Below are 25,513 nucleotides of genomic sequence, written 5' to 3'. Positions count from 1 at the left end.
CGTCTTTTGCTGACAGAAAATGGAAACCTGCATAACGGAGATCGGGGGCTGGTGTGAATCCGCCCTTACACTGCTCCTGTTCATTCCTGAAGCTGCTGGCAGCATAAAATTATATTAAATACACAATGATTAATATTGTGTAATTAATTAGATGTATAATTTATTACATATTTACTTTCAAATGAAGTCAATCACTAGCTTTTTTTCCGAATTAGAGGAGCTTTCCTGCTTCTGTCTGACCATGGCTGTTGGCCATTTATGAAGGAGTTGGAGTCGAAGGCAGAGTAAGTCTATATCCATATAACAGTGAATATCATCCGTGTAATGACCATACATGGCGGCATTAATTTTGCTGTCAGTGAATGGGGGATATTCACATGAACATTATTTTGACGTTCCGTTTTCACAGATCCCTACATACTCTGCAATATATGAAAGATTCAGGTGCAAAACGGCCATGAAAAATGGACCATGGTTGTGTACATGTAAGCTTACGCTATGGGAATATAGAGAAGTCAGAGTTGATGGTTTGGCCTATCAACAATACAGCAAATATCCACAAACACATGCAATAGATATTCTTTTCTTGTTACTATAACCTATGTTTAAATTTCAATGTTTGAGAAAAAAACAGTAAGTCTGTAGTAAGTCTGTTATAAATACACAATCAAGATTAAAACTAACATTAGCAAGAGCCAGTATAGAGCCACAATTCACATCTGAAGGTGAAGAGGCGACCGAGATGCAATAAAAGACAAAGTTAACAAAGGAAGCACAACACAATACAATGTGTGCAGGAAGTAGCATTGCCTTGTGGATATATATGACCATGTGTAAGAATCTGAGTGTGTTTGTGTTGGATCTGGAAAGTGACGGATTGAATTATCCGGCTGCCACTAGTGGGTTAAACGCCACTTATGGGGACAGCTGTCACAGTCTTTAGCAAGTGATGACATAGCAAACCATAAATAGACTCACAGCAATGGATGCTGCAGGGTGCCAGGCTTGAGATGTAAATATCACCCTTAAGGCCTCCTCCACGAGGATTCTGTAAGCAAGAAAGCTAAAAGTGAGTAAATTTCGGTATGGCTTGTAGTGAAAGCTTGTGCTGTCACTGATCTGCGGGCGCTATATGGTGTATATATAGATCAGGCTCATGTATTATAACATGGCTCACGGCTAACTTCTAATGTCTCATGAAATGCTTCATTAGTACTTAATATAATTGTATAAAGTTATTCATTCTATACGATTGTATACTTTAGGATGTGTATTTATATACTTTTGTATACTGCCTCTGAATGACAGCACTGAGATTTGCTTGGGTTGCATATTATGTTTATACGGGATCATCACATTCCTAAAATCTGTCCATGACCATGCACTATACGGTGAAAAGTAATATTCTTTGACAGTCTATTTGGATATATTAAAATATATCCACTTGGTTTTTCATGCACTTACTTCTTACTATCTATCTATCTATCTATCTATCTATCTATCTATCTATCTATCTATCTATCTTCTATCTATCTATCTATCTATCTATCTATCAGCAACTAAGGGGCCAAGTTCTTTTATGGATAATGGGATGGGATGTGGAAATCTGAGTGTGTCTCCATTGCTTTACATGGATCTCATAATGCCTGCATGTGACATCATTATAATAATTTTTTTCATATGCTGTGATGTCACAGTGTGCATTATCCATGTGCTATGATGTCATATTGGGCATTATATATGTACTGTGACATCACTGTGTATATTATCCCTGTAATGTGACATCACTATGTATATTATTCCTATACTTTGATATTACTGTGTGCATTATCCCAGTCCTATGACATCACTGTTTGCATTATCCCAGTATTATGACATCACTGGTTGCAGTATCTGCTCTGTAAAATCACAAAATACACATTAAGGAATTTGGCAATGATTTTGATCTTGCTGTGGATTCCGCACATCATGCTCTGCTGATAAGGAACATTGATCGGAGCCTAGTCAGCAAGTGCAAGTAGAGAAAGATTTGAGGTAGAAGTTCATCTTAAATTCCTCTTCACTCTCTGCCGTGTGAACTTACCCTTGAACATACTGCTTAAGCATTGCTATGGGACCCCATGGTTACTTGTTAGGCCACTGATTCTGATCCTTCATTCAGATTAGTGGACTCATACTCTACATCCATGTGTTACTATACGTGGAATCAGTGAGTAAAACCGTAACATGTAAAACTGCATTAGATGCTGAATTATGGAAGATATATGGCCTCATAGTATAATACAGACCTGTAGGGACTCTGTGCTGCACTGTAGAGTCTGGGCAAGTAGCAAGATCATATCACCCTAATAGATGTATTCTAGCATGTTAAGAAAACATATGAGCGTATGAGAACTGCTAAAATACTCAGGTCATTATTGCTGTTAAAATTCCTTAGACTCTTCTTGTACAATCTTCCATTAGTCAACCATTGGGTGGCTCTACAAAGTCCATTTTTTATAGTGCAGATGATGTAACTATATTCATAATTATAATATCCATGTCAAAAACCTAATGTTAGTGAAATGGGTGTGAATAGGATGAGCGGGTTCTCCCCTTTAAATAACTAGGAGAAAATGCCCCTGGGTAGTAGAATGGCTCCAAAAAAAGATGGTGGAAAGACAAAGGCGGGCACAGATGTGAACTGTAAACTTTACTATCAAAGAAGCAACAAGCTTTGCGGTTATAGAATTTTTAGTCGTGTGATGGTTTCAAAACAATCTTACAGACTTTCAAGGGGGCATGAGGACACACGCCAAGCTGATCCCATGATCACCCATGGCCCAGTCATCTCACCTGGGGGCCCAGTGTACTGTTTGACTGACAAACAATGAAAAAAGCCACCATATTTAGTGCAAGTCACAATTTTTGAGCAAAATTGCAAGTTTTTAGACTCCACATGTGGCATGGTGAGGGCATGAAGTGGGTGAGACCCTCAACTTTATCAGTTTTATCATTCATGCCATAAAAATGATGCCAGATATCTCTTCCAGCAAGATGCTAGTGTGGATTTCTGTATGGGTGCACAGACCCTGGAATATGTACTTAATTGATGACAAGATAAGGACTTCGATATAAATTAGGCGCAAATTCCGGTGGGGAAGGGATTATTAAACCGGGCGAGCAAAACACTGGTCTTGATAAATCGGCACATGTAAAGATTAATATATAACTCTGCCCAAATTAGTCAGCTCACCATCATAGGATTTCCACTCTTGTGTCTCCATCTATCCTGAGGCGGTGCATGTAATCCAGCAAAACACCCATAGTGAATAAAACGCATTGCTTTATTACAGAATATTAACATCAATTCACACTACAGACAAGGTAGAGCTATTGCGTTCCGAATCAGTAGATCTTACTGGGTTAAGAATCAAGATGTACTGACTCAAAACGCGTAAACTCTCCCTTATCTGGGGGTGGGTCGACTCTAATATTCTGTAATAAAGCAAAGAGTTATATACATCACAGGTGTAACTGTGGGCAGGCTCCGGGGCACTTGGCTCTTGTGCCCACAATATAATTTGACCCTACCTGTATATAAATCATGAAGATTAGAGATGAGCGAACACTAAAATGTTCGAGGTTCGAAATTCGATTCGAACAGCCGCTCACTGTTCGAGTGTTCGAACGGGTTTCGAACCCCATTATAGTCTATGGGGAACATATACTCGTTAAGGGGGAAACCCAAATCCATGTCTGGAGGGTCACCAAGTCCACTATGACACCCCAGGAAATGATACCAACACCCTGGAATGACACTGGGACAGCAGGGGAAGCATGTTTGGGGGCATAAAAGTCACTTTATTTCATGGAAATCCCTGTCAGCTTGCGATTTTCGCAAGCTAACTTTTCCCCATAGAAATGCATTGGCCAGTGCTTATTGGCCAGAGTACAGAATTCGACCAATCAGCGCTGGCTCTGCTGGAGGAGGCGGAGTCTAAGATCGCTCCACACCTGTCTCCATTCAGGTCCGACCTTAGACTCCGCCTCCTCCGGCAGAGCCAGCGCTGATTGGCCGAAGGCTGGCCAATGCATTCCTATGCGAATGCAGAGACTTAGCAGTGCTGAGCCAGTTCTGCTCAACTACACATCTGATGCTACCAGATGTGTAGTTGAGCAGAACTGGCTCAGCACTGCTAAGTCTCTGCATTCGCATAGGAATGCATTGGCCAGCCTTCGGCCAATCAGCGCTGGCTCTGCCGGAGGAGGCGGAGTCTAAGGTCGGACCTGAATGGAGACTGGTGTGGAGCGATCTTAGACTCCACCTCCTCCAGCAGAGCCAGCGCTGATTGGTCGAGTTCCGTACTCTGGCCAATCAGCGCTGTCCAATGCATTTCTATTGGAAAAAGTTTATGTCACAAAAATCACAATTACACACCCGATAGAGCCCCAAAAAGTTATTTTTAATAACATTCCTACCTAAATAAAGGTTATCCCTAGCTATCCCTGCCTGTACAGCTATCCCTGTCTCTTAGTCACAAAGTTCACATTCTCATATGACCCGGATTTGAAATCCACTATTCGTCTAAAATGGAGGTCACCTGATTTCGGCAGCCAATGACTTTTTCCGATTTTTTTCGATGCCTCCGGTGTCGTAGTTCCTGTCCCACCTCCCCTGCACTGTTATTGGTGCAAAAAAAGCACCAGGGAAGGTGGGAGGGGAATCGAATTTTTTTGGAGTTTGCCACGTGATGTTCGATTCGAATCGAACACATCGAACAGCCTGATATCCGATCGAACATGTGTTCGATAGAACACTGTTCGCTCATCTCTAATGAAGATCATATCAGCATGGAGAAGATCTCTTTCTAATGCTCAGTGTGCTGAAGGTTATCACAGTGAATATCTCATTACTCTGCAATCAGGTTAATCCGCTATTTTTAGAACAGCGCACGCAGTTGTTGTCAATGTAGTTTCTATTACTACCCAAACCGTTATATATAGCAATATCACTTCTGGTTATCAAGTAAAAAGATTTTACGGGTGTATTTGGAATGAGGTAAATAGGAAACGATTAACCATTTGTTACAGTGTGTGTTTGGTTCTACATACTTTAGTCGGGTTCACATCTGACTTGGCGTCTCCACTCCGCTGGCAAAGAAAAAAGTCCTGGTGGATTCCATTATAGTCCAAGTGTCTGCAAGTGTCCCTGGGTAACCGCTAACAGGCTCTCTGTCTTTTGGGTTACCACATAGACCTGAACGACAGAGACGGGAACGCTAGTGTGAACCTAGCATAACCTTTCTCAATACTGTATGAATTCACGTAAAGATACATTTGCAGTTATTAGAGTTCCCTAATGTGCTGATGGCTGAATTGCTAGACCCGATGTGGGGCCAAGTTTGTAGCGGAATGTACTTGTGACATCCATCATGCATTCATGTCTATGAGGGATTCTGTTCCATTCCATTATAATGTTACAGAGCAGGATAGGACCTATTTTATAATACACTAACCTCTTCATCTGTGTGTTGTTGGCATCGATGATCCGCCTATATTTGGCAAATTGCTGCCATTGATGGTTTTCCTGCTCCTGCGTTTCGGCAACTCTCAAGCTGTCCTGCTGCTGAATTTGTTCCTCGTACCATGCCTGTGATTGTTCCGGCATCTCAGCAGCTTGCTGGGACGCCATATAATGAGTGTGTTGTTGGTGTTGATGATTCCCCTGAGGTCCGCTTCAGGAGAAGTCTGTTGACTTCTGGCTACTTCCATAGCTCTCGTTGTTTTAGAATTTTGTGACAAATTAGATTTTCTTTTTCCTGGCATGATTAAAATTGGCAAACTACTAATTTGGATTAAAGATGTTTTCTCATCCAGTGTGTCAGCACTGCCTGGAGCAGATCAGATAATATGCAAAGGCTTTTACACAATGTATTGAGGGTTAGCTGTGTGTTTACATAGAGAGATAACAGACCAGGCTTTACCAGCAACCTCCAATTAATTGAGATAATGCTGCTGCCATGAACAGTGTAATATAGTATGTGAACATAAATTCATAAAAGTTGTGAAGCCATGTCATTTACCGGGATAAAAAGTAGCCTATGAGTTACTCCAGGTTACAATCTATCTACATTTCATACAAATCCATTCAGCCGTTTTTGCGTGATCAAGTAACAGACAAATAAACATCCAAACTTTACAGGAAAAATCTGATTATACGTAAAAGAGTTAAATAATGGCCTGTATACCTTTTTTGAGAGAAGTAATATTAGGGGTTATAGTTTTTATTAGATTTTATAGTTGGGATATTGATCCACTGAGTTATTCTGATTGCCAGACTAGAGTCAGGATAGAATTTTTCCTCTAAAATGAGAAAAAATGGCTTCTACCTCATTGGGTTTCAACCCTTTAATGGATCAACATTGCATAACAATAGGTTGAACTGGTATGTTTTTTTCAGCCTTAAAAACTTTACTATATGGGACGGTGATTTTTTTGTTGTTGTTTTGAAAACATATTGGGAATATCTATTGGGACAAATTCTCTTTGGCAAAATGCTCATTGAAACTTATTCTGCTGGCAGATATGACACCAGCGGATTACGCAATGCAGGAGGCAGACATGGATCACTGTGAAGGGCTCAGCACCTGATGATGATAGTGACTCATATATATCACACACAGGACACACACTAGAGAGTTGTTTGCTTTATAGCAGGTTATATATTTAGAACTATAATAGTTAAAAATAGAAATAACTGAACTCTTATAAAATTACACTTCATTAAAAGGTGTGGAAAAATATGTGCAGCAGAGACGCTACGATTTCCAAAACCGTTGCGGAAATCCCGGCAGTTTCCCTACAGGTATAATTGAAGCAGAAAGTCCACAGAGGAAAACTATGCAGACTTTCAGTGAAAAGCTCTGTGGGAAAAACTGCAATGCATTGCTGCCAGGCTCTAATATAGGAACACATACATCTTACATTCTCCTTACATTTTATATTATTCTCTAGTTACTTGTTGTGTACAGGGAAAGCTGTCTGCAGACATGCTGATAAGAGAAAAACAGCCCCTCCCCTCTGCATTCACTGTGTGATGACTGAACCTTCCCTCCTCCTTCCACTAGTAACAGGAAGGGAACAGCAAATTAGCTAGAATGGAGACACTTAGTAGCTGGAACATTAGAGAGATTTTTCAGGCAGCAACATTTTTAACTAAAGTACATTTAAGTCCAGAATGACATGCTTTATTAAATATGACTTAGTTGCCTGAAAAGATAGTGTCCATTTAAAGGCTCAAGAGTGTGTCAGCAAGCACTATGTTCACCTCATTGTTTGCTTGAAACTGTTCTCTGTTTTGGTGGTGCCGTAAGCAGCCTGTAATAGAAGTCAATGGATTTTATAATACACTGCAATTCACTTATATTGCAGCCTATTTAGATATGTCAACTTACCTGGGAATCTCCTGGTTTTCAGGCCCACTTACCTGGTCAACCGATCAGTGTTCACTTTCACCCTGCAGTCGGCTCTTTAGTATTCACTGCAGTGAAATGACATCATCTCAGTGATAGTAATATTTTATTCTATTTATTTTTTCATTAGATATGATTGAGCTTTTCAACCCATAATCAAACCTAATGATGGTGTATAGAAGGCAGCCACTCTGCTAATTGAGCCTCAATAGTAGGTTGGTCAGTGCAGATGTGGAAGGAAGTAGATTGCCACACATACTAGGACAGTGCCAGAAAATATTTCATTCATAAAATCCACACAATGACAATATAGGTTGATAGGTCATATACATGCCATGTATCGGAGACAATATGTACAAAAAAGAAACAGTAGATCACAAAATATAGGACGTTTCGGTCAAAAGACCTTCCTCCGGTAAGATCTGCAATGGAGACACATGGCACCAAAGCCAGTTGTTATGGAAACCTGGAGTAAAGCTGTGTGTATGTGACGCTGTGTAACAGTGTCATCCACAGTACCCAGCCCCTTTAAAGCTGACCTATAACAATGAAGAAAAATGGCTGGTTATTATTGAAACCTGAAGTAAAACTGTGTGTATGTGGAGGTTAAGCACCTGCGAGTTTCTGTTGGCTGATAAGGGACATGTGATTGTGTGTATGGTGGTTGGAATATACTGTAAGTTAAAGACTTGCAGGCATATATTGACTCGGGGGGGGGGGGGAGTCATTTTTTGGGAATACTGTATCTCAGGAACAGTACGTTCTGGAGAGCTGAGTCTAAAACCTTCCCGGACACCTGATGTACCTGTGTGCCAAATTTGGTGAGGATCTGTACAGTCGTTTGGTTGCACATAAAAAACAGACACAGTCAGATGGACAGCCAGCCAGCCAGAAACTTTGAAGTGGGGTGGAATTTTTTTCCAGGTTTTTTCCAGGCTTCTCAGGGATTTGCACAGAATATTAAATGGTACCATTACGCAGTACACTTTGTCACGCAAACTTTAAGCCAATATATGTCAAAAAGTTATGGGGTTTGGAAGGTGGGGAGTCTCAAACAAAAATCAAGAAATGTCTGTAGTGGGAAGGGGTTAATGTCCCATATATAAATTATCTCCAAGGCTAAGGCCCCACGTAGCGAGCCCGCAGCAAAAATAACACTATGGAAAAGACTATGGTGGAAATGCATTGTGCTTTTTTTTCGCAGCGTTTTTTAAAGAAATCCGCAGAATTTTCCTTTACGGATATTCTACCCCTGTTATACCTATATGGAAAATGCCACCGTTTCTGTAGGTATAATTGACATGCTGCGATTAACAAAAACACAAGCCTTTTTTTCTGTAATATGTAGATAGGATTATCCAGAATCTCATACACTTTGCAAGTAATGTAAAATGCTGCATTTTTGCAACGTGGGGCCCCAGCCTAAGACTAGGTTCACATCTGCGCAGGACTGTGTTATTCAGGGGACTCAAATAACAGGCCACTAAGATAGTGGTTACCCATGGACCCCATAGACTATAATGGGGTCCACTGTTTTCATACTGAAAGCAGCAGAGAGAAAAGTCCTCTGTGCAAGACGATTTTGGTGGTGTCTGCGATGACTCCTATGCAGATGGGAATTTAATCTGTTATTTCATGTCCATCATTATCTTTGGGACCCCGTGTTACTGAGCACTCTCATAAAATGATGTGTTTCTTTGCAGGCACTGCTATGTGGATACTTGGTAGCAATGACTGATGTGGAATCTACATATGCAGATTTCATAGCCTCTGGGAGAACAGGAAGAAGGAATGCTTTACATGATATACTTGTCTCCTCTTCAAGTGGAAACACAAGTGATCTGGCTCTAAAGTTATCAGAGCTTGACATAAACAAGTCAGGTAAGAATCTCGTGTACAAGTGTGAAATGTCTACCAATAAGTATTTTGGAAACCTATGGTAGAATAGAAAAACAGCATTTGTTCCTATCCAATAGTTACGGATGGGATTGAGCGACACAATACTCCCGGATGCCTGGTGACACTCCTGGTGTATGTGAGCCATCGGTTGGGTGCGGTTTCTCTGGCCAGCACCCGTCGATCTCTATCTCCCAGTTTCAGGGGTCTGCCGACTCTGTTCACCTTCCACTTCGTACAAATCGGACAACTCTGCACATTGTGGCATCTTGCATGCGACTAATGCCAATGTACTAACGCCAATGCTGTTTCCTATTTAACGGCGGAAGGCGAGACGTACATCACGACCGCAGATATCTTCATTTGCCTGGGTATCCAAGTACTAATGGGTAGACAGTGTATAAAAGATACCAGTTCTGAGTAACATTATACAGCCTAAAGTCTGGTGACAGGTTCGGAAGGCAATGTAGGGGATTTCACATTTTCCATGAATGGTTGTAATCGCTGAAGCATATCCCTGATGGCTTTTTAATTAAAAACTGTATGTTTTTTTTTGTTGTTGTTGTTGTTTAAATTTCAGCAATGAGTGGCAAAATTTTTTTTAACTATGTCGGTGAAGTAGAAGGTAACATGTAACATGTACTATGCATTGCTGCAAATTAAAAAAGCATGCAGTTTTTAATTACAAAAGCACTGTGTGAATCCAGCCTCACGCTAAGGTCCCGCATAGCAGGCCGCAGCGAAAAAGCAATGCAGGCAAAACTATGGCGGAAAGGCATCACAGTTCTTCCCACGGCAGTGTTTGCGTAAGTATAATTGACATGCTGTGGAAATTTTTCTGCAATGTGTAGATGGGATTCACTAGAACTAGTCCACTTTGGAGGGACTTATAAAGCTTCCACTAAACCATAGTGTTTATACCATGTGGGGCCCCAGACTCAAAGTTAAATTCTTTTAGCATTTACTCCCCCTTAGGCCTTATTCACATAGCCTTTTTAAAAACAATGGCAGTGAATGTGTCTATTAAGGGCCAGTTCACACGGAGTTAACGGGCACGCATTCTGGCACATTTACACGTGTCAGAATGTGAGCGCTCAAAACAGATCCCATTCATTTCATTGGGTCCTTACGGGCGCAAAATAATTCGCGTTATACGCCTGTTTTGAGCACTCACATTCTGACACGTGTATACGTGCCAGAATGCGCGTCTGTTAACTCCGTGTGAACTAGCCCTAACACTGTTTGTTTCACAGCTGTCAAAAAAAAAGTGACAGTCTGTTAGGCTAAAGCCCCACATTGCGGAAATGCAGCATTTTTTGTTGCAGATTTCATTGCAGTTTTTTTGAGCCAAAGCCAGGAGTGGATTGAACAGAAGGGAGAAGTCTAAGAACTTCCTATATATTTCCCATTCCTTTTGTAGACATTACTGACTTTGGCTCAAAAAACGGAACAAAATTTGAAACAAGAAAATCTGTCTTTTTGCAATGTGGGGGCTCAGCCTTATTGTCCATCAAAACGGACATAGATAAAACGGTGTAAACAGACCCACAGACATAGGCTGGAGCCCCACGTGGTGTAAATGCCGCCGTTTGCACACAGTGTTTTACGGTCACAGCAAAGTGGATACAATTCTAGCAAATCCCATCCGCACTTTACGGTAAAATACGTGCTGCGGACACACAGCGATTTCCAAATCCGACGTGGTTATGGAAATTGCAGCATGCCAATTATACCTACGGAAACGCTGGTGGAGAATCCACAAAGGAAAATTCCAGAGGAAATCCACAGACAAAAACTTGGTGAACGTTCTGTGAAAAGTGCAGCGGGAAGAATCGTGATGCGTTGCAGCCATGTTTTTTCCCGCAATGCACTTATACGCTAGAGTTTTTTAGTGGATCTTTGAAGGTATATGTTAAGGAAATAATTATGATAACACAATAGCTGGTTACCTTTTTGCAAAAAGTACTTAAAATTTACAAAAATAAATAAATTCATTCATTTAAAACGCTTTGTCCCAACTAGGGTTGAGCAATCGGGATCGGAAAAGATTGGATTCCGATCCCGATCTGAATGTTGTTAGCTTTTCCCACAATGATTGGCCAGTAGCCAAGCATTGTGGGAACGAACGCAAGACTTCAATCTCGCCAAAACAGATTGGGATCGGAATCCGATCTTTTCCCATCCCGGTCACTCAACCCTGGTCCCAACATAAAAAGATGAAAAAATGTGTATTCCCACATCCCTGAAATATTACTAATTAGTATTGTACACAATGAACACTAAATAATGACCGCAATGGCGAAAATCCTACAATTGAATGGGTTCTTTGTTCACAGTCATTCCTTTAATAAGAATGTATCACTGGGTGTGGAAGCACCAAAGCTAATAAGTTGAACAATAGTGAGTACCCCACCAAACACAAAGGTCTGTATTTGGTGGAGTACCCACTATTGTTCAAATCATTCCTTTAATAAGCTATTAAAGGAGTTGTCGGCTAAACAAAACCAGGGCATACTTGTGGCATAAATGCTGCGGTTTGGCCATGGCGGAAAAAAATTTTGGTTTTGGAAATCGCAGCGTGTCAGTTATACCTACGGAAATGGCGGCTGCCAGGCTTCATCGTCTCTGCTCGCTTCCTGGTTACCCAGTCCTGTGCATAGACGGCACAGCCAGAGTCAGCCCCAATGGTTTCTGAAGTGTTTTCTTTGAGCAGATAACCCCTTTAAGATTATAAATATGCATTATGGAACGAAAGGAAGATTAACCTTTAAAATAAGTATGGATTATAGTATACAAACAGGTGGTGCATAAGTTACTAAGGATCAAAGACTAGGCATTAGGAAACACAAATTAACCAAGTGGCATTAGATATCTGTTGGTCAATGTTCTATAAAAGTATCAGATTCAATCTGGGTGGGGAAATGAAGCGTGAAGAGGAAGTTATAAGAGAGACGAAACAGCTGTTACTGGACGATTATGTGTGAAAAGAGGGTCCGACGACTGACAAAGTGGTACAGGTGGCGTCTCTGCTCGCACGTGCCTGCGTGGCCACATACACAGAGGTGTTTACAGCGACACGAAAGCACAACTAGACTCCATTCACAATTCCATCTGCCTAGAGCTCCTTCTCTTTTCCGCAGCTGCAGACAGATACATTCGATGTTAGGCCTGGTTCACATCTGCATTTGGGTTTCCATTCGGGGAGTTTGTTTGGGAACCCCCTGAATGGAAACTTAGATGCATAAAAAAGCAGTTATCTGGGAAACCCCAATACCTCATAGAGTATAATGGGGTCCATGTGGTTTCTGCTGCAAGCAGCACTTTTCTCCGCATGTTTCATGTGGAAAGCACACAAACCCCATCATAGTCTATGGGGTCCGCGGGTTTCCTTAGGTAACTGATTTTTTTATGCGTACACGTTCCATTCAAGCGGATTTCCCAAATGGAAACCCAAATGCAGATGTGATCCAGGCTTTAGGCTGAGACCCCGCGTTGCAGAAATGCTGTGTTTTTTGCTGTAGATTTTGCTGGGGGTTTTTGAGCCAAAGTCAGGAGTGGATTTAGCAGAATGGAAACGTCTAAGAGCTTCCTTTATATTTTCTATTCCCTTTCAAGCCACTCCTGACTTTAGCTCAAAAAATTGCATCAAAATCTACAATAAAAAATGCTGCATTTCCACAACGTGGGGTTTCAGCCTTGTTTGGTTACCATCAATCCAATGCAATGCTCTGTATGCAAATGAATTCTCTTGCAGCACTAGGGGTGGGCCCCAGCACTCAAACAGCACTGGAGGTGTCCCCGATGCTGCGAGAGAACTCTCCATCTTCTTCATGAACATCCTCTTCACGCGTCTTCTTCCGGGGGTTGGCTTGAGACTTGTCATGTCTAACATCAAGGACCCAACTATGCTACATAACATACAGTCCTATGAAAAAGTTTGGGCACCCCTATTAATCTTAATCATTTTTAGTTCTAAATATTTTGGTATTTGCAACAGCCATTTCAGTTTGATATATCTAATAACTGATGGACACAGTAATATTTCAGGATTGAAATGAGGTTTATTGTACTAACAGAAAATGTGCAATATGCATTAAACCAAAATTTGACCAGTGCAAAAGTATGGGCACCTCAACAGAAAAGTGACATTAATATTTAGTAGATCCTCCTTTTGCAAAGATAACAGCCTCTAGTCGCTTCCTGTAGCTTTTAACCCCTTAGAGACACAGCCCAAAAGTGACTTAAGGACCAGGCCTCTTTTTTCAAATCTGACATGTGTCACTTTAAATGGCGATAACTTTGAGACGCTTTAACTTACACAAGTGATTCTGAGATTGTTTTTTCGTAACACATTGTACTTCATGTCAGTAGTAAATTTTCGTTGATATGTTTTGTCTTTAATTATGAAAAAATAGGAAATTTGGTGAAAATTTTGAAAAAAATGCAGTTTTCAAACTTTGAAATTGCAAGCCTTTCAAATAGAAAGTCATACTACCCGAATTTTTTCATAAATATAATTAACCATGTCTCTGATTTATGTAGCAATCAAATTTTAATCACCCTTTCATTTTTTTCAGATATTATAAGGCTTACAAGTCAAGCAGTAATTTTCCAAATTTTCAAGAAAATTTCCAAAACACATTTTTCAAGGGACCAGTTCAGTTCTGAAGGGAACTTGAAAGGCCTCTCTAATAAAACCCACCAAAAGTCACCCCATTCTAAAAACTGCACTCCTGAAAGAATCTAAAACAGCAGTTAGAAAGTTTCTTAACCCTTTCAGCATTTCACAACAATTAAAACAAAATGGAGGTCAAATTTACATTTTTCAATTTCTGTCACTAATATATTCATTTAGCCCTAGAATTTACACATTTACTAAGGTTTAAAGGAGAAACTGCATCCCACATTTTGTTACGCAATTTCTCCCGAACACGACAATACCCCATATGTGCTGGTACCCTAATGTACGGGCACACGGTCGCTCTCAGAACAGATGGAGCACTAATTGGATTTTGTAGGCCGGATTTTGCTAGAATATTTTTCAGGCGCCATGCCCCGATTGCAAAGCCCCCAAGGTGCCAAAACAGTGGAAAACCCCAAAATGTCACCCCATTTTGGAAACTAGACCCCTCAAGGAATTTATCAAGGGGTATAGTGAGCACTTGGACCCTACAGGTGTTTCACAGATTTTTTTACCATTGAGATGTGAAAATGAAAAATTACTTTTTTTATAATAAAATGTCACTGTAGCCCCAAATTTTTCATCTTCACAAAGGGTTAAAGGAGAAACTGCATCCCAAATTTTGTTACGCAATTTCTCCCGAACACGACAATACCCCATATGTACTGGTACCCTAATGTACGGGCACACGGTCGCTCTCAGAACAGATGGAGCACTAATTGGATTTTGTAGGCCGGATTTTGCTAGAATATTTTTCAGGCGCCATGCCCCGATTGCAAAGCCCCCAAGGTGCCAAAACAGTGGAAAACCCCAAAATGTCACCCCATTTTGGAAACTAGACCCCTCAAGGAATTTATCAAGGGGTTTAGTGAGCCCTTTGACCCTACAGGAGTGTAACAGAATTGGCCCAACAAAAGGAAAAGTGACATTTTTTGCTATAAAATGTAGCTTTAACCCCAAATTATGCATTTCCACAAGGGGTTAAAAAAGAAAATGCACCCCACAAATTGTCAAGCACTTTGCCCCAACTACAGAAATGCCCCACATGTGGATGTAAAGTGATGTATGGGCACACTGTAAAGTCCAGAGCTGAAGGATCGCTATTGGGATTTTGGAGGGCAAATTTAGCTGAAATCTGTTTCAGGCACCATGTTGCATTTAGAGAGCCCCTGAAGTGCTAGAACAGTGGAAACCCCCCCCCCCAAAAAAAAAAAAAAAACGACCCCATTTTGAAAACTAGACCCCTCAAGGAATTTATCAAGGGGTTTAGTGAGCACTTGGACCCTACAGGTGTTTCACAGATTTTTTTACTATTGAGATGTGAAAATGAAAAATTACTTTTTTTCCAATAAATCGTCCATTTAGCGCCATATTTTTAATTTTTGCAAGTAGTTAGAGAATTAAGAGCCCCCCACAGTTTGTTACACAATTTCCCCTGAACACGGCAATACCCCATATGGGATCATAATCTGCTGTATGGGTACATGTTGGGGCTCAGAATGGAAAGAGCGCTATTTGGATTTTGGAGGGCATATATTGCTGGAATAGTTTTGAGGTGCCATGTCGCATTTGCTGAGCCCCTAACGTATCAATACAATAGAAACCCCTCAAAAGTGACCCCATTTTAGAAACTACACCCGTCAAGGAATGTATCAAGTGGTATTATGATTTTGAGACTAAAAATGCTTCCCAAAAATTGAAATTTTTAAAGAAATGTGCCATTTTGGTATCCAATGCATTGCACCCACTTTGTGTTGTCAGAGACCTGCACTCCTAAAACTATTAAGTGGGCCTTCCCGAGGGGCAAAAAAATTATATATGTGGGTATAAACTGCTACTTGGGCGCACAGCAGGGCTCAGAAGGGAAGGAGCACTGCGCTTTTTAGCTTTTGGGGTACAGATTTAGAGGGACTTTCTGGGTGCCATGTTGTTTTTGCAGAGCCCTGGAGGTGCCAGTAAACTGGAATTCCCCAAGAAGTGACCCCATTTTGTAGGGGAAATTTTAGAGTCTCTGCAAAAGTGCCATGGCATCCAAAAACCAAACCGTCTAAGTCTGTGCTCCAAAAACCAAATAACCTTCTTCCCTTCTGTGTCTGGCTGGGCCCTAATATCAGTTTATACCCACATATGACATTACGTACGTTATCCGGGGTACACCAGTGTCATACATGTGCCCTAATATCAGTTTATACTCACACATGACATTACCCCGGTTACACCAGTGTCATACATGTGTCCTAATATCAGTTTATTCCCACATATGACATTACGTCCGTTATCCTGGTTACACCAGTGTCATACATGTGGCATAAACTGCAGTTTGGGCACACAGCAGGGCGCAGAAGGGAAGGAGCGCGATGCGGCTTTTGGAGTACAGATTCAGATGTTTGGTATCTAGACGCCATGTCATGTTTGTAGAGCCTGTAAGGTACCAGAAAAGTGGATTCCCCAAAGGAGTGACCGCAGTTTGAAAACTGCACCCCTAAAAGAATTTATCAGGGGGTGTAGTGTAGTATTAGTATCCCGGACGTGACTGCACAGCGGATGGCAAAGAGGGAATATATAAGCGGTGCGGAGAACATTGCAGACACTAAATTCCCTACTGTACCCCAGTAGCTTCTATGATTGGGGGAGTCACACTGGGGTCACTTTGGGGGTCACTTCTGGTATATTTTCCCTCATAAGCTGTAAATATAGGGTGTCCCCTGATATTCGCTTGCACAGCTTATACATTCCCTGCCTGCCGCACCCAGTTGTGTTGTAATGATTTGGCGATTTGGCGTGATTTTGTCTTCACATTGGTAGATGCTATATTTTCTTTATTTTTCTGCTGACGTGGCCATATAAGGGCTTGTTGTTTGCGGGATGCGATGTATTTTGTAATGACACCATCTTGGGATGACTAAAACTTACTGATTACATTTTATTAACTCTTTTTTTGCTGGATTTAAAAGAGAAAAAATCAATTCTGGTATTGAGTTTTACCTTTTACATTTTTCGCCATGCAGCGTACAGTATAAGTAACATGTGACCTTTATTCTGCGGGTCGGTACGGTTACGGCGATACCTCATTTATGTTATTTTTTTATGCGATACTAAGTCTGCAGAACAAAAACACATTTGGGGACATAAATCAGTGATTTTTGCATCGCCATCTTCTGAGAGGCGTAACCTTTTTATTTTTCGCTTGACAGTGTTGGTTGAGGGCTTATTTTTTGCGGGACAACCTGTGCATTTTATTGGTACTATTTTGGGGTGCATATGACTTTTTGATCACTTTTTATAGCACATTTTGTAAGGTGAGATGGCGAAAAATCACTACTTCCGGCAGGTTTTTTCCGTTATTTTTTACCGCCGTTCACTGTGTACATTAAATATTGTTTCAGTTTTGTTGTACAGGTTGTTACGGACGCGACAATACCAAATATGTATTGTTTTTATTAATTTTTTGTGTTTTTTTTTTACATAATTCATTTTTTATAGAAAAAAGGGATTTTTGGGACTTTATAACTTTATTAATTGTTTTCAAATACTTTATTTTTTTTTTTACACTTTTTTTTTTACTTGTTCTTGTGTCTCTATGGGACACATGGATCAGTGATGATTGCATCACTGATTCTCTACTCTAGACTGAGACACAGGCTGCAGTGACAGCCTGCACGTGTCTCACTCTAGACACAGGAAGTGAGCTGTGCGGACAGGACAGCTCACTTCCAGAAGACGCCGGGAGCATCACCAGGTAAGTGAGTGCTCAGGGCTGTCTGGGGTCACTAACCAGACCCCAGACTACGTATTACAGATACCGGCACCCCCCAATCTCGGTCCGGGGGGTGCCGGCGGGGGGGGGGGGAGAGATCGCGGCACCCTTTGTTTGCGGTGGTCATGTTTGACCATCGCAATCAAAGGGTTAAAACCTCCGATCGGTAAAAGTACCGACCGGAGGTTATGGAAAAAGGGTGATAGCTGTCAGTAACAGCTATCACTCAGTTCCGATTCCGCCCGCTCAGCTAGTGAGCGGGCGGAATCACCATGACGTACTATTACTTCATGGTGCGCGAAGTACCTCGCGTCCATGACGTAATAGTACGTCAAAGGTTGCTAAGGGGTTAATCAGTTCCTGGATCCTGGATAAAGGTATTTTGGACAAACAATTCAAGTTCAGTTAAGTTAGATGGTGGCCGAGCATGGACAGCCCGCTTCAAATCATCCCACAGATGTTCAATGATATTCCGGTCTGGGGACTGGGATGGCCATTCCAGAACATTGTACTTGTTCCTCTGCATGAATGCCTGAGTCGATTTGGAGCGGTGTTTTGGATCATTGTCTTGCTGAAATATCCATCCCCGACGTAACTTCAACTTTGTCACTGATTCTTGAACATTATTCTCAAGAATCTGCTGATACTGAGTGGAATCCATGTGACCCTCAACTTTAACAAGATTCCCGATGCCGGCATTGGCCACACAGCCCCAAAGCATGATGGAACCTCCACCAAATTTTACAGTGGGTAGCAAGTGTTTTTCTTGGAATGCTGTTTCTTTTTGGACGCCATGCATAACGCCTTTTTTTATAACCAAACAACTCAATCTTTGTTTCCAAAATGAAGTTGGCTTCTCCAAATGTGCTTTTGCATACCTCAGGCAACTCTATTTGTGGCGTACGTGCAGAAACGGCTTCTTTCTCATCACTCTTCCATACAGCTTCTCCTTGTGCAAAGTGCGCTGTATAGTTGACCGATGCACAGTGACACCATCTGCAGCAAGATGATGCTGCAGCTCTTTGGAGGTGGTCTGTGGATTGTCCTTGACTGTTCTCACCATTCTTCTTCTCTGCCTTTCTGATATTTTTCTTGGCCTGCCACTTCTGGGCTTAACAAGAACTGTCCCTGTGGTCTTCCATTTCCTTACTATGTTCCTCACAGTGGAAACTGACAGGTTAAATCTCTGAGACAACGTTTTGTATCCTTCCCCTGAACAACTATGTTGAACAATCTTTGTTTTCAGATCATTTGAGAGCGGGCTGTCCATGCTCGGCGACCATCAAACTTAACTGAACTTGAATTGTTTTGTAGAAAGAAATGGTCCAAAATACCTTTATCCAGGATCCAGGAACTGATTAAAAGCTACAGGAAGCGACTAGAGGCTGTTATCTTTGCAAAAGGAGGATCTACTAAATATTAATGTCACTTTTTTGTTGAGGTGCCCATACTTTTGCACCGGTCAAATTTTGGTTTAATGCATATTGCGCATTTTCTGTTAGTACAATAAACCTCATTTCAATCCTGAAATATTACTGTGTCCATCAGTTATTAGATATATCAAACTGAAATGGCTGTTGCAAATACCAAAATATTTAGAACTAAAAATGATTAAGATTAATAGGGGTGCCCAAACTTTTTCATAGGACTGTATTTACAAGCGCTACCTATAATCCTACCATGTTGATCCAGAGGAAAGCAAAAAACAAACAAACATGGGGCTGATGGTAATTGCTCCATATTAAGGGAAAAATTCCTTCCTTCCCTGGATCAAGGCCCCATGACAAAAATCTAGTAACTTCAACTTGTGATATTTGCTCTTTCAAGGAAGGCATCCAGACGCCTCTAGTACAGTATAACAACCATCACAAGATCTTCAGGCAGAGATGTCTATAGTCTCTCTGATCTTACATTCATACATTGGTATTAGGTGTCACCATAGTCATCTTTTTCCAAACCCTGTGTAATATTATACTGTATATGGCATAGCATGGAAAGTCTAACAGGTGAAGCTGAATGAAGTCAGAGATCAATGCAGTGGGAGAGCTATCATATCACAGCGCCATCTTTTTGCGGCAGAGATGCTCTGTGTTCACCAAGCACCAGATCACTATACAGCGTTTTTCATTTGCACGGTTTTCACAGATCACAGTGATCACTGCACAACTGCCCAAAACCAGGGAGGCCCACGGGTCACTCTCAACACACCAGCGTTAGATGGACTTCTGTAGTCTACTGTCTAATTTTCTATGATGGCTACCAATCTGTGCATCATAAATGTATGACCCCTGCCCTCTGGTGCACTAGGATGAGAAGATCCCTGATACACAACCTTCCACTGTCAGTAAGGAGATTAACCCTTTTTATAGCAAAATAGTAGTTGGTCAGCAAATAAGGAGGAATTCTGTGGGAAAGTCTGTGGCACAAAATGGGTCATGATTATTATGTGTGTGTGGGGGGGGGGACAATGGCAAGGGATGGGAATGATGGGAAACTTATCTGCATAGACAAGTTGTGAACAAGTCTTCATGATGGTCTGGGTCCAGATAGAGAGGGAAAGGTATATGCTGTTAAATATATGGTTGGGATGTGGGGAATTAGCATTGGAGGATCCAAACTGAGCTCTTGTACTAGTGCCCACGAGCCTTTAGTTGCATCCTCGATACTCAATAAATAACACTTACACAAGCAGCCCCTACCACTCTCATGGCACATCCTTGAGGGTTACACTTCTACTAATTGATAGGGTCCGAGTGTTCGAAAAAACTACTGAGTAACGTTGTAAGCATGTCTCAGCCATATTGTGGCTAAAGCTTCCCTTTAAGATGCTGAATGTTTCTTGAGATCATGCTGGGACATCTTGATGGGTTATAGGCTGAATAAGATCCTTAGTTTCTTAGTTTCACAGTCTTGACACAACAATGCGGAATACTAAGACATACCATGCCCATATATATACGTATAGGCTTTCTTTCTTGTTCTCTAGAAATTGGGATTATGCTCACATTCCTTTGTAACGTCTTGGCTCTTTTACCACAAGAAACAATTATTATTTTAATTAACGAGCTTTTTCTTATTACAGAAGGTGATGAAAATGAACAGACAACCCCTAGTGAGAAGACTACGGACGACCAAAATCAAGCGCCAAAACAGGAGAGCTAAAAACTCTGTCTAATACGCAACTGAGGTGTCGCAACTGAAGGCCCTAAAGCTCAAAGCAATATGAAGCTGTGTAGTGTGGCAAGGGAAGAAACCGGCCCGGAGATCAGAATTGACTGGAAAATGTCAAAGAAATTGCAAACGATGCCGATGGCCGAAGGGTTCTTTCCCAATTTTATCATAAGCAATGGCTGAGATGTCTGACGGCAAAGTTAGCTACTTGAGATTTGAATGAAACACCAATGGGTAGCCACAGAAATGCTCATGGTGGTATTTGCAACCCACTAGGGATTCGATTCTGTGCCGTAACCACCATTTATAAAGCTCAACTATTTACCCAGACGCCCCGATCACAGCAAAAATAGCCTAAAAATAGTTCATTGAATTCTGAACATTGTATTTGTGTTCTAATAGCTTTGTTGTTTTCCAATGTTTTGTATGGTTGACTTTAATATTTTGCACCGCCCCTATTATATATGTGCACATGTGAACTGGTGGCCTCACAAACAAAGGGCTGTTTTGTGTTTTTATTCTTTTTTTCTTTTTTTTGGAGTTTTGCTTTGTTTTATTTTGTGTCATTCACGAACAAATTCCTTATCACCTCTAAACTCCTTACATTTCATGGCTCCGGTAATAAGGGAGCGGTGAGTCTATGACAATGCACTGTATTTAGTAGCAAATGAAGTCACTGTGTCACGTGATATCTGTCAGTATCTGATGCACTATGACTCGGAATATTATCAGCGTTCTAGCAAATCAAAATATTCACAATAGACATTTTCACAAGGGTACGAGTTTGGTTCACACAATTTTTTGTCACTTTTTTATCTTCTAGGAATACAAGTGAAGCATTTTGGTTGTATTAGGGAGTGATGCACTACACTAAGGGATGGGGAATAGGAATGCACTGAGGAAGAGTGTGTCTATCTGGTCGCACCGAGTCCTTCCAAAATTTAGTACCTATTTCTAACACTATTCTGGTAACGGATGTGATAGTGCACTTTTTAATGTTTGTACATTTTACTAATTAATCGTGTGGTTGTTTAACAGTTATAATAACCAATAAAGTTAACCAAATATCTTAGAATTGCTGGCTCTGTTTCTTTCTTTAATCATGTGTGTTCTTTTCTCATGGCAATAAAATTAAAGGGATTCTATCATTAGAATCCCATTTTTCAGTACTACCATGTCAGAATAGCCTTGAGAAAGGCTATTCTTCCCCTACCTTCAGAATTCTTCTCCGCGCCACCGTTCCGATGATATTCCCAGTTTTCTACGTATGGAAATGAGTCTGCAGACAGCACAGGCGGCTCAAACAGCATAGAGGATGTCCCTTGTGCTGCCTGAAGACTCGCCAGCGACGCCCTTCCTGCCATCTTCCCGCGAGACTGCATTCGTTCATGTAGTGGCCACAAAAAAATGACCGACAACACATGCGCACTTATGTGTTCAATGCTGGTACAGAGCTAATAAGAATGCTCAGTATGATCTGTACTCTGTAGAACTACACAAATGTACTGCGCATGCGCAGTATGCTCATGTAATGGCCACAGAAAAATGGCCGACAAGACATGCGCAGTTGGCTCTGCCTGATGGCAGAGCTGACTGCGCATTTTTCTGTGACCGCTATACGAGCCAACACAGTCTGCTGGGAGAAGACAATTTGAGGACGCGGCGGAGAGGCGCAGCTGTAGAAGAGGATGGGCGTCACTGGCGAGTCTTCAGGCAGCACAGGGGACATCTCCTATGCTGTTTGAGCTCAGGGGGACTGCCCCCTGTGCTGTCTGGAGACTCATTTGCATACGGAGAAAACCGGGAATATCATCGGAATGGCAGTGCGGAGAAGAACTCTAAAGGTAGGGGAAGAATAGCCTTTCTTAAGGCTATTCCGACCTGGTAGTACTGAAAAAAGGGATTCTAATGATAGAATCCCTTTAAAGCATTGATTTCCACAACACCACCAATGCTTACAAGCAGTGCTATAGCAACCAGGTCTGAGCTCCGGAGGTCCCACAATACTCCAGCCAGCATATGTACCCATTAGGAGACACTAACTGACACTGGGGATATCACTATACAATCCATGGATCACTTGGAAGACACTGGTGTCATCATTATAATAACTGTGCTGTAGTCTATGTTTCAGCTTGTATATATGACCTATTCTTTAGAGTCTGAGGAAGGCCGGGATATTTGCCGGAATGTCATGTACTCAATGTACCGATTACTCTACTGCACCACGTATACTGAAAATAAGTGACAGAATAAGCATTGTTGTGGAAATCCTCTTTATACACGGACAAATCTTGTAACCTCTAAGTCTAGGGAGAGGGAAGAGGAGCCGAGTAAGTGAGAAAAAATTCAGGGAGGTTGTGGTAGAGATAACAGTATTAGGCTAAGGCCCCACATTGCGGAAACGTAGCTTTTTTTTTTGTGTTTTTTTTTTTTTCAGCCACAGCCAACAGTGGTCACAAAATGGGAAATATATAGGAAGTTCTTATACTTCTCCCTTCTGCTCAATCCACTCCTGGCTGTGGCTCAAAAAAGATGCAACAAAATCTGCAACAAAAAAGCTTTCCGCAACGTAGGGCCTTAGCTTAAAGGGGCTCTATCACTGGGAAAAGTCCTTTTTAACTAATCACATCATTGCATAGGCATTAGAAAGTCTATTCCACACCTACCTGTAGTATGTAGATTGCCTCAGTGGTTTCTGAATAAGTCAGTTTTTATTCATATGCTAATGAGCTTCCAGCCAGCACAGGAAGTTCCCAGCAGCACTCGTCTCTCCTATAATCTCCTATGTGTGTGTGTGCAAACAGGAAGCTGATTCATCAGCAGCAGCAGCCTCCCATAGAAAACAATAGCAAAGGGGTGCACAATGTATCGTGCAACAGTCTAATTAGCTTATGAATAAAAACGGAATTATTCAGAAACCACTGAGGCAATCTGCATTGATTTCAATGTATTCCACGCGGAAAACGGAACCCATTGAAGTAATTGGGAATCTTTTTTATCAGCGCTAATTCTGCCGCGAGTTGTCGTGGCAGAGTCAGCACCACTTTACTCGGTGTGAATGCTCCCTCAGAGTAGTAGTGATCTACTCGCCCACATGGGTGGTGCCCACATTTGGCTGTCTCTACTTTAGAATGCAGCCTTAGGCACGGTTCACATCTGCGTTGGGCTCTCAGTCTTTTGGGTCCATGGAAGACTGCTAAAACAATGGAAAAGTGCTCTGTGCAGGACCTTTCTCTCCGATGATTTCTGTCAGTTTCTGCATCTGGCACAGATGTGAACTTAGCCTCACAAACACTGATACAAAACTCTGTCATGTGAATAAGACCTTAGTTGCTGAGATAAATCAAACTTCAAATTAGGAGAATGAATGACATATTATCCCACACCATATAGCAGCACGGTGCTGGAGGCTTCCAGATAAGGGCTGGTTCACATCTGCGTTCGGTATTGCATTAAGGCAGTCCGCTTGGGGACCCCCTGAACGAAATACCGAACGCATTAAAAAGCGGTGAGCAATGAAAGCACACAGACCCTATAGACTATAATGGGGTCCATGTGTTTTACGCACAGTGTCTGCACGAATCATGTGGAGAGGAAAGTAGTTCTTGAAGGACCTGCTAGAGATGGATTTCTCTTGACAACAGGAAATGAACAGCAAGTAAGTCAGAAGACGGACACCTTGTAGCCAGTGCTTTGGGGCAGTATTTTGGGCAGAAAGCACAATTTTCAAGTCATTTTGATAGTTGTTACATTGACCATCTAATGAGCATACGTTTATTGAAACAACCATCAAAATTTTGTTACAACTGTTTATTAACACATTAAAAGTCAAGTTAAACTTTGCTACATATGTAAAGATTTGTAAGAGTTTTTCATATCAATATTTTATTTAACAAAACTCGTACTGACTATAACCCAAGATCCATCAAAGGCTGGATGGTAATAAATGGTAACACCTGTATATTAATAACATTCACAATAGTGAGCCATCGCCAAACTACAGGTTCCTATGATGAATGTTCTCGAAAGCAAATCTAAAAATGTGGTTGGCAGCAGCCCCCATAGTCATGTACAGATAGTGATTAAAAAATACAGGAAAAAACAACTGATTAGAACGAAATTATATATTTCAATATCTATATTTAATATGTAAGAAATTCTAAACAATACATTTCCATTAAATGGGTTTTCTGCATTCAGAATCACGCATAACTCATGCGGACACCACACGGAAAACACATGGACCCCATTATAGTCTATCGGGTCCGTGTGCTTTCATTGCTCACCGCTTTTTAATGTGTTCGGTATTCTGTTTGGGGCTCCCCAAGTGGACTCCCCGAACAGAATACCGAACGCAGATCTGAACCAGGCCTGACACTTTGCAAATGCCTGGAGTTAATGGAAGCGATCAATGCAATGTGTATCAGTCATTATAGATTACAGCAGAGACTGTGAGAAAGACACTGCCGCCCTGCAAAATACTAGCAAGGTATGTCAAACCCCTCCTCACCTTGTATGTATGATAGAACAGCTTGTACTTATCAAAATGAT

General features: G+C 41.4%; 1 protein-coding gene across 2 annotated transcripts in view; it reads left to right on the top strand.

The window, feature by feature from the left end:
- The window catches only part of PKIA (cAMP-dependent protein kinase inhibitor alpha), a 39,999-nt gene extending 17,965 nt beyond the window's left edge, over positions 1-22,034 (top strand). The window contains exons 1-3 of one of the 2 annotated variants that reach the window (XM_075270375.1): positions 955-1,069; positions 9,158-9,335; positions 20,871-22,034. In XM_075270375.1, the coding sequence (XP_075126476.1) occupies positions 9,185-9,335; positions 20,871-20,950 (231 nt within the window). In that variant the 5' untranslated portion in view covers positions 955-1,069; positions 9,158-9,184 and the 3' untranslated portion in view covers positions 20,951-22,034. Of the gene's footprint in view, positions 1-954; positions 1,070-9,157; positions 9,336-20,870 lie in introns of those variants that run through there. The other variant, XM_075270376.1, reaches the window with a different exon arrangement.
- The last annotated feature ends 3,479 nt before the right edge of the window (positions 22,035-25,513 follow it).

This window comes from Leptodactylus fuscus, chromosome 4 (genome assembly GCF_031893055.1).
Source record: "Leptodactylus fuscus isolate aLepFus1 chromosome 4, aLepFus1.hap2, whole genome shotgun sequence".
Lineage (NCBI taxonomy): Eukaryota > Metazoa > Chordata > Amphibia > Anura > Leptodactylidae > Leptodactylus > Leptodactylus fuscus.
This window is presented reverse-complemented; position numbering and strand designations above follow the sequence as displayed.